Source organism: Nicotiana tabacum, chromosome 16 (assembly GCF_000715075.1).
Source record: "Nicotiana tabacum cultivar K326 chromosome 16, ASM71507v2, whole genome shotgun sequence".
Taxonomy (NCBI): domain Eukaryota; kingdom Viridiplantae; phylum Streptophyta; class Magnoliopsida; order Solanales; family Solanaceae; genus Nicotiana; species Nicotiana tabacum.
Window position 1 is genome coordinate 70507257 of NC_134095.1, and position 10481 is coordinate 70517737.

A 10481-nucleotide genomic window follows, 5' to 3' on the forward strand; every position below is an offset into this window, starting at 1 on the left:
ACTATTTACACAATTTTCATCACTTAAACCCATCCAAAATTACCTTTGCCTTAACTCATAATATGTTGAGAGATAGAATTTCCGTCCCCACTTGAATTCTAACTTTAGGGGCACTTATATATGGAGTAAAATTATTTGGTAGCTAGAGTATCGATAGAGACAATAATGTCCTTTTCAACACGGTAAAATCTGGCCTTTGAAGAAACAAATAAATAAAAGCAAAAAGCACCAAATCATTTTGACTCCTAGATATAAGTAGTTGGGTCATGAAAATTTTCCACATGCATCCCACGGAAAATACATATATACCATCTTAATATATAGTACCCCTTTTTCAATTTATGATAGAATTGGAAGTTTAAGCTAAATTATTTCCAAATTTAGACTTTTTGGAACATACCAAAAAGAAAATAGGTAAGCTGGAACGGAGGGATTAGTATTGTATAACGAGTTCATTAGTTAGTCAAGAAAATTTTCATTTTTAAAAGTTCAAAACTGGACACAAGTTTACCATTTCTTAAGCCAATGACTCTTGCACTTCACAAAAATATTTTCCCTCTTTTCTACTTCTTTCAGTCAGTCTTTGCTTCCAAGCATCAATGAGTTTTTGAAACCATAAAAAAGGAGCTTTTGCACGGCCACAAGAGGGAAGAGAATGAAAATGCAGTGGCTATGGCGGAATTGGTTGGCAGCAGCGGCAGTACTATTGGTGGTCATAGCGGCGGCGTCGGCGTCTGCTGGCGGCGGAAATGTGAGTTATGACGGAAGGTCGTTGATAATTGATGGGCAAAGGAAGATGTTGTTTTCTGGTTCTATTCACTATCCTCGAAGCACTCCTGATGTACGTCTTTCCCTTTCTCAATTAACTTCTATCGTGTAAAATGATTTGACAATTATGAGTTCACTTAAAAAATAATTATAGATAACTGTTCATGAAAAATACTTGTGTAAAATATTTTACACTAGTTGTATATCAGTAGCATAGTTAGGTGAACTCTGACATATGCTACCACAAAAAGTGGGTTTCTTGAAAACGTTTAAGGAAGGATCTAAGTTTAAATTTACTTGATCGAAAAAATGGATAAAACCAAAATAAACTGACAGGCCACTCTTATTTAAACAACACATGTAGTAGGAAACTATTGTAGCCATGTGAATAGTGGGATTATTATTATATAACATAACATAGGTAAGCAAACCACTAAAGAAATACTTAAGTAGGATATAGCATTGGGCTTTTAAATTAATGGTTAGGATTAAGAATCTCCCTGGTAATTGCATCTGAATCTAATTTTCTCTAAGATGTTTAAACTTTCTTTTGGCGAGGGGGGAGGGGGGGGGGAGTATATTATATTCCCTCTTTTCTAACCATAATAATTTTATATGTTATGTATAGATGTGGCCATCTCTAATATCAAAAGCTAAAGAAGGTGGGATAGATGTGATTGAGACCTATGTTTTTTGGAACCTTCACGAATCCCAACCTGGACAGGTACTTACATACATACATATATAGACACATGCAAATACATATAGACATGTATACACATATTTAACAAATTGATTGCGTTTTGTGAATTGATCATATGAACTAGTTAATCCTAATGTTTCTTAGTAAACTAGTATTTTTTATTTTGTTTTTAGTACGATTTCAGCGGAAGGCGTGACATAGTAGCATTTATTAAACAAATTCAAGCACAAGGTCTCTATGCCTGCCTTCGCATTGGACCCTATATTGAGGGAGAATGGACTTACGGGTAATTTTTTACATGCTTCAACTTTTTGATCTTTGCATCCACAATCCCAAAGTAGTTCTATGTTTAACTTTTGGTCCCTCTTTTGTGGAAAATTGACATCTTTATAGAGGTTTTCCCTTTTGGTTACGTGATGTCCCTGGCATTGTCTTTCGCTCAAATAACGAACCCTTCAAGGTAATTTTCTTTTTCTCAAAAACTTTTCCCCCAAAGTCTCATTACCGCAATATAACATCATTTTACAACTAAAAAAAGAAATTGAAAATAGCTTAGCGATTTGCTTTCTTGAATTTCTTGACAGTTGTACATGCAAAACTTCACAACAAAAATAGTGAACCTGATGAAATCAGAAGGATTGTATGCTTCACAAGGAGGCCCAATCATACTCTCCCAGGTTAAGTCTCCACATTTTTATGAGGTCTTTTGCAGCGGCTGTCAAAAATCGTACTATATTAGTCATTTTATATTCGCATCATTTTGAATCAATTTTTGAAATAGAAAAAATCTCAACTCATAACCGTTATCTTCAGAGATATAGCGGTCGTTTGGTACGAGGTATAAGAAGATATATGGGTGGTATAAAAATTTAATACCACCATAATACTTTGTTTGGTTAGCAAACCAGGTATAAGTTATTCCGATGTTAATTTTAACACGGGGATAACTTATACCTTATAGAGGGTGGGGTAATTAGCACCGGTATAACTTATATCTTCTTCTTATAAATTATACAATTGTCATTCTTAATACAACATACCAAATAGTGAATAAACAACAATCCCAGCATAACTTATCCCAACATAACTTATACCGGCATAAGCCCTATTCCAACCAAACGACCCCTAAGAGTACAACTTGATTTGCACCACTTAATTAGTTATACTAATCCGTTTCGTGAGTCAACTTACTTTATTCAACAAAGAAATCATATTGGCCTCCAACTTGTTGCAAAAGCAGCCAGTCTTTTTGTTGGGAACCATGTGAATATGCTGTTTAAGTTTCAATTTTCATGTACTGAAACATTTTTTGGTAGTGGAGACCAGAGGGCGTGTGTGGGAGTTTACAAGGTAGTAGTATGGAGCAGCAAAGTGCAAAAAACCGATATCTATATGTACTTAAAGCAATTAATTGAAGTACAAGTAAAAAGACTCATTTACACCCTTAAATGACCTATAGTTCTTTTTCAGAATTTAGTGTTAGATAAAGTCTCTTTCAGAAAAAATATTCTCAATGGTCTAATACGACCTAGTCTGTTCTCTAATAACATCAATAGATGTTTCTATTTTAATATGACTTAATCTATACACACGAATAATGTAAAGAATATTTACACTATTAGTATAACTTAACATATTATTAACTCCACTTTTATTTAAAGGTTACCATTTTTATCTTGTTACACTATTAACATACATAAATTAAACTCATTTGAATAATACACGCAGATTGAGAATGAATATCAAAATGTAGAAAAAGCATTCGGAGAAAATGGGCCACCTTATGTCCTTTGGGCAGCACAGATGGCTGTGGAACTTCAAACTGGGGTGCCATGGTGCATGTGCAAGCAAGATGATGCTCCTGATCCTGTTGTATGTTCCCTCCTTAATTATTTTTTTTTAAAATTTATGACGGTAGTGTCCAAACAAGCTTACGTACACCTCGACAATTATACAGTGTACCTACTACCTATCCGCACAAATGTGGGATAACTCTATCCGCTATGCTTAGGTAGATGGAAAGAAATATCTCTTCTTTCTCAACAAACTACTTCAATTTCATTTTCTCAACTCTTTCCTTCTTGTTCTTCACTAATTTTATTTTTTTTCATTTTCTAAATTTTTTTCTCTCTACCACATATCACACTTTATAGAACATGTTTTGATAACCAAAGAATTCTCGAGAATCTGCTAATGAATGGTTCAAAGCTCGATGGATAATAAAACCATCCATCACGTATCATGTGCCTAATCCACACATCACGTGTTGCGCTCCTATCACTGAACCAAAGATTAGGAGGCGCATGATTTATAACCCAAAAAGAAAGCTAACTTTCAATTAAATTTGATAAAAAAAAGAATACTCAAGGACCTGAAACTTATATGAAAGTGAAAAAAAGAGAGGACTCAAGGACCTGCAGCCAGTGGCGAATACACGTATTGAACACCCTTTGTCGGGATTTTTTTTTCACTTCTTTCAAATTTGAATACCTTGAGTAAATTCCTAACTTCACCACTACCTGCAGCTAACTTTGTTTACTACAGATTAATGCATGCAATGGGTTGAGATGTGGAGAAACATTTGTAGGACCTAATTCACCAAACAAGCCTTCAATCTGGACAGAGAACTGGACAAGCTTGTAAGCTGTTCTACTCTACTTTCCTATTTATGCAGTATATAATGAATGAAGTTGCGTAAACATCTTTATTTTGGTCTTAAAAGCTATCAAGTCTATGGTCAGAATGCAACACTCAGATCAGCAGAAGACATAGCATATCATGTTGCCCTGTTCATTGCGAGGAAGAATGGAACCTTCATCAACTATTACATGGTAAAATTAACACCCACAAAAGATTTTCTATTGCAACATCTTTGCCTCATGCCAAACAACTGAAGATACTATTCAAGTCCGCTGTATCAAACATAAGCTGATTTATCAAGGTTCTCTGACTTCACTATCAGTATCATGGAGGAACCAATTTTGGCAGGACTGCTGCTGAATTTATGATAACAAGTTACTATGATCAAGCTCCGTTAGATGAGTATGGTAAGCAATCCAGAGATTTCACTTACGCTTCCAAGTTTTCGCTACTTCTGACTGAGAATTCAACTACAGGTTTAATCAGACAACCAAAATGGGGACATCTGAAAGAGTTACATGCTGCGGTTAAGTTATGCTCAGAGACCATACTTTCTGTATTCCCCTCCATGCAGTCCTTAGGTGAACAACAAGAGGTAAAAAAACTGTTTCCATTATCATGATGATCATCTTCAATGTAAAAGCCTACAAATACCGCGTACATAACAAACTGATTTATCTCACCCCCTCTCCCCTACAATGTGCAAACCAGGCTTATGTATTCAGTGGAGATTCTGGAGCTTGTGCAGCATTTCTAGTGAACATAGATAACAGAAAAAGTGTACTAGTACAGTTTCAAAATTCGTCATATGAGTTACCTCGGCAATCTATAAGCATCTTACCTGACTGCAAGACTGTATCCTTCAATACGGCAAAGGTAAATTCTGACATACTTAAAAAGTTTCTTTCAATTCTACGTATAGTTAACCTTTTCAAATCACCTCCCAAAAGGCTCCATTGATGATTGACAGAAGGCCAACATGCTATCCAGTAACTTACCGCTAACTTTTAGAATGAAAAGAAATGTATAGACGCCAAATTTATCTCCTTATCCTCAATTTAGAGAAATTTTGATTTAAAAGCATAGAAGATACTGAACTGTGTGAGTGTTCATCTGGAATAGGTAAGCACACAATTCAGCACAAGAACAGCATTACCTGCTGTTCAGTTTGATGCAGCTGAGAAATGGGAACAATTTCAAGAGGTCATCCCGCAACTTGATGCTACTTCACTGAGATCAGACATATTACTGGAGCACATGAATACTACAAAGGATGTATCTGATTATCTTTGGTACACTTCCAGGTACCACAAAAGATCGTTAATATACCACTCGACTCAGAAGAATAGAGTAATAACATTAGATCAACTAGACCAGGACTGAAGGACATCTTTCAGCTAAAGTTACTGGCACAGTATGATGTAAACAAAATAATAACTGCATTCTAGGAACTATTGCCTTTTACTAATATCTGTGAAATCCATATGACAGTATCCAGCAGGATTTGCCGGACCAGCAGTCAGTTACACTAAGTGTGAAGTCCTTAGGCCATGTTTTACATGCTTTTGTGAATAGAGAACATGCAGGTAACCATTTCACTGTGGATGCAATATACAAAATGAGAATTGTGTCATGCAATTTGAAAAGTAACATTTTTGTGGGTTTGTTCCGAGTTTAAAACGATAATATCAAGGGATAAATTGTTTTGTCCTACAAATGAGAAAAGACGTTATGCACTCCCGCGCCCAACACACACTCCTCTCACTGAAAATCAGGAAACAAAACTGAAACAGAACGGGAGAAAGATAAGCAAGATACGGTATACAATTATCTGTTACAGACTTCTTTATTGCATGATAACGAGAAAAAGAGACACACAAACACCATATTTCCTAATACAAATTTGAAACTGTAGTGATTTCAGCTGCACCATTGGTTAAAAGACTTATTAGATTTCCAGATCATACACTTTATTATGGAAATGGAACTTTTGCTTCTGTTTCCAAAAAAAGAAAAAAAAAACCCATAATTTTTCGTTTCTTAGTGTTCCTAGTACCAATCTACATACTGAAGAACTGTCTCCCGAGAGAAGGTTGCATTACCAGTGTCTCTTCTATGTGAAGCACAAGTTAACATAATGTGCAGCTCAAAACATCAATTTGCACAACAAAACGTCTTAAAGTATTTTAACTGTCGAGATTTGTAGGTTCTGCACATGGACAATTCAGAAATACATCATTTACTTTAGAGAGCACTATTTCTCTAAATAAAGGGACAAACAACATCTCATTACTAAGTGCAACTGTTGGCTTACCGGTATGTACTTTCATTTCCTTTGTTGGTATTCCTGGTTTGCAACTAATAATACATCACCCCAAGAATGATTATGTTGTCAATCTCATCATGATATTAGCAAAAAGGGGAAGTGTATATTTGTATGTGAAAGTTGCATTTTCTTCTTTTGGTGAAAAGAGACACATAAGGAAGAAGAGTACATTATGAATTGCAATGTTGCATGTACAAGCCCTTTTTTCCTCTCAACCTTAGAAGCGCCTAAAGAGACAGCATTTCAGAGCACTGGAACCAAGTTCATGTATTCACATGACTTGCTTAAGCACCTTCTTCTTTAGATATATGATCTCTAGTTTTAGAAAAACGTATTTAGTAGCAAGAGATTATATAGATAACAGTGTTTTGTATCTTTAACGTACAGGATTCAGGATCATTTCTTGAACATAGGGCTCTTGGTGTACAGTCAGTAATTATTCAAGACAACAGCGAGGCTAAAAATATCACCAATTACTCATGGGGTTATCAGGTAATTGTCTGATACCATGTTCGATTGTGAGAGAGAATTGAGAAGGAAGAAGAGAAAATGAAATTGTATTCTGAAAATCTGAGTTTTTCCCGTTACATACAAGGCTGTATATACAGCTTCTCCACTACTTAGATGACAGCACATGTACAGCTGTCAATTAACTAACATAACCAACTAATTTCCTTTTGCTAACTTGCACACTCCTAGTTTTATTTTGTACACTTTGACCCCCACATGCTAAGACTAATAGATAGCCCAAATCTTTTCTTTGTTTAGTCATCGATGTATTGCCAATGCCATATATTGTACAAACCACTAATTTAATCTAAAAAGTTTTAGGGCATTTAATGTTTTATGTCACATCAATCTATTTGGTACAGCTCGTTATTTAATAGAGCAGTTTTAAGGCTGAGAATAACAAACCTGGCAACCATAATCCTTTGGCAAGTGATTGTATTTTATAATTAAGCTTACATGAGTATAAAAAAATTTCTTAAGGTTGGATTATTGGGGGAGAAGTTACAAATTTACTCATCTGAAGGATCAAAGAGTGCTAATTGGAGCAGCTTAAGCTCTTCTCAACCGCTCACATGGTACAAGGTAAGTCTGTGGATCCTTTCTGGGTATTTTTTCTGTATCATGTAGTTCTACTTGTTAAAGCGACTAAGAGATCCTCGGCAATTCAGTATGTGCTTATGTTTCTGTTTATAATGCTTCGGTCAGCTCTAGCACATTCCAATTTCCAATATATTTGTTATTTAACTCAACCTATGATATTTTGATTGCAACTTGCCAGTCAGCTTTTGATGCACCCGAGGGTGATGATCCTATTGCATTAAACCTTGGCTCCATGGGAAAAGGTGAAGCTTGGGTTAATGGCCAAAGCATCGGCCGATATTGGGTCTCCTTTCGAACACTTGCAGGCATTCCATCACAAACTTGGTATGTCATTTCTAGAATAAGCAGGCCATCTCAGAACCAGTCTATCTTATCTCTTAAATACTAAATGAGCCTCTTCACTTAAAGATCTTATTCACTTTTGTTTCTCCACAAGGAAGTTTATTCAGGATAGCTCAGAGTTGTATTCAGTTATTAATGACTAAACCTCCAGCAACTAAAATTGTTCATTTCCAGGTACAAAGTTCCAAGATCATTTCTCCAACCAGGAGACAACTTATTAGTCTTATTCGAGGAGGAAACTGGCAACCCTCTTGACATCACTGTAGATACTATTTCAGTCACAAAGCCGTCATTGAGAAAGTAAACCACTTCTCCTCATTTTCGTACCAAGTTATTACCTTCACGAACTATTTCTACTTAGAAATGAAAATTTTCAAGATATGAAGGAATAGCAATACGTTGACCTAAAAATATGACTATCTAATTCTAAATTACGATGATTAATGAAAGAAGTCAATTAACAACCCTACATAGAATTTCTTCAGAAAAACAAGTTCCATGATAGGTCAAGATCAATAATCCAATATATCAAGTCAACACTTAAGAGATACAATTCCTACATGCAGAATCATTTCTCATCCCTGAACCAATACTCCCTTTTCTACAAATTTAATCACTCTTCCTACACTGGAATGTCTCAAAAAGATTGTGGTACAGAGCCACAACTTCAAGATTCAAATTCGCTGGAACTAAAACCACAAAGATAAGACATTATGCCTTTTACATATCCTACACCAACTAAAATACAAATATCTATCAGCACCATTTGCACCCCTTTTATAAAAAGAATAACTAATCTTCTCTAATTTGCTCGTTTCTTTTCAAAGGCTCTCTTAAAGGATCCAGTGTTTGATGTCAATATTGTAATGTGTGTGTATCAACCATTAATACGTATAGAGTAACTAATAGTACTATTTTTAGCTTAATCAATGTTTGCTCAAGATCTTCAGACAGAAATTCTCTTACAAAGAAAACCAGTTATTGAAAAGTATACACATACTGAAGCTGAAAGACCAAGTTAAATGCTACAGTCCAGTAGGATTCTTTTTTCTTCCCACCAATTTGCAATCACTTTTCATTGTGATAGGTCAAACATTACGATCTAGTATGTGTATTTGTTCCTAATTCAACTATGTGCCAATCAAACAAAAGCATGTCCATCAAAACCATCATCTTATCAAGTGTATCATATAAAGTTGGTCATTGTCCTATCGTTTCACTTTATTTACATTTTTCAACTATGACTTTTCCAGGCTTGTCTAGGGATGAAGAGATTCACATTCTCTCACTCAAATAAAACCTTCGGGAGATCCATATAATCAGGAATCCGTAAGACCCTGCCGGTTGATGCTCCGCAAAGATAGAAGAACAATGTTGACCATTCTTAGGAATGTAGAAATACATAGGAGTGTTCAAAATCATAGGAATGTAGAAATACAGAACGATATTATCACACAGGTCATTGATTCATTCAAACGGAGGCACATTGCTATTATCAGCAATATGAAGTATACCTGTATAGATGAAAAGGTCCCAATAGAAATGTTCAAGTTCCTAAAATCTGAATTTGAGAAACATTTTCACGTCTTTTACAGTGCAAGAATCAATCGGGCATTTCATTGACAGTTTTTCTGTCCGATACATTCCCAAGAAAAAAATGACGAGTAAGGTGGGAGAAGATGGATCTAATCAGATCAATAGGCAATGCAAACTGAAACCGCCAACCAATTTCACACACAATATGCTGTTAATGCAAATTAATATGTTCTTACAAAAGGAAGTCCTACATATTTCAAATATGTGAAACTTTAGCAGCCTGAATGTCCAAATTGGAACTAACAAAACAGACCAACAAAGACCCAACTTACAAAATTTAGGCTGCTAGTCACCACCAAACAAACAATTATGGTACAATGACTTCATGCTCATGCAAAACGCTCATCTGCTACTCTGCTTGATGCATTTTGTCATGCCTGCAAAAGAATTGTTAATTAATTAATAAAGACATTATCATTGCCAAGAAAACCTCAAGAAAGAACAGGAGCCAGAAAAAGCAGATAATTAGAATTTCTCCCTCATCAGTAACCAATATTTTTTCCTGGACGCAGAGGAGGAAGTGCAGCATCTTCTGGCAGATGTTTAGAAAACTTAGGGGTCATTTGGTTGGGAAACAAGTTATCCCGGGATTAGTTATCCCACCCTCATAGGGATAAAAAAACACTACAATCCCGGGATTAGTTGTACCACAATTTTATCCCAACCAACCGTGGGATAAACTCATCTAAAATTTAATGCCGGGATTAATTATCCCTTATCCCTCGTACCAAACGAACCCTTAAGGTAATAGTTAACCTAACAGTTCTTCAAGTAGAAATCCTCAAATACATATATATCATATAAACTAACAAAATATATAATATAATCAAATGCAGCAAACTAGAAATGTAAAGCAAACATTTCATGTAGAATCAGTGAATCACTTTCTACGCAATATACATTCTTTTCAATTTTAACATCCATAAAACTGAAAATATCAGCAATTCTAGATGAAAAATCTTCTGAGATGCTTTTGATACCTCAGATGGTAAGAAC

General features: G+C 35.3%; 1 protein-coding gene across 4 annotated transcripts; it reads left to right on the forward strand.

Annotated features, from left to right (window-relative positions):
- Positions 1-292: 292 nt before the first annotated feature.
- LOC107818278 (beta-galactosidase 16-like) lies at positions 293-9464 on the forward strand. 4 transcript variants are annotated; one of them, XM_075232924.1, is made up of 19 exons: positions 293-414; positions 577-841; positions 1397-1492; positions 1645-1757; positions 1865-1931; positions 2056-2148; positions 3200-3343; positions 4016-4110; positions 4194-4302; positions 4434-4706; positions 4823-4987; positions 5234-5415; positions 5603-5697; positions 6318-6427; positions 6825-6929; positions 7428-7529; positions 7726-7871; positions 8064-8189; positions 9143-9464. In XM_075232924.1, the coding sequence occupies exons 2-19, from the start codon at positions 656-658 to the stop codon at positions 9150-9152; spliced, it is 2217 nt and encodes a 738-aa protein (XP_075089025.1). In that variant the 5' UTR covers positions 293-414; positions 577-655; the 3' UTR covers positions 9153-9464. The 4 variants fall into 4 exon arrangements, with proteins under 4 accessions (XP_075089025.1, XP_016499752.1, XP_016499751.1 ...); XM_016644265.2 differs by lacking the exon at positions 293-414 and having other exon boundaries at positions 524-841; positions 4434-4518; positions 4588-4706; XM_016644266.2 differs by lacking the exons at positions 293-414; positions 3200-3343 and having other exon boundaries at positions 513-841; positions 4434-4518; positions 4588-4706.
- The last annotated feature ends 1017 nt before the right edge of the window (positions 9465-10481 follow it).

Coding starts and splice junctions, on each gene's coding strand:
- LOC107818278 (XM_075232924.1), top strand. CDS start 656: ATGAAAATGCAGTGGCTATGGCGGAATTGGTTGGCAGCAGCGGCAGTA. Junction 3,344..4,015: donor ATGATGCTCCTGATCCTGTT/GTATGTTCCCTC, acceptor TGTTTACTACAG/ATTAATGCATGCAATGGGTT. Junction 7,530..7,725: donor AACCGCTCACATGGTACAAG/GTAAGTCTGTGG, acceptor GCAACTTGCCAG/TCAGCTTTTGATGCACCCGA.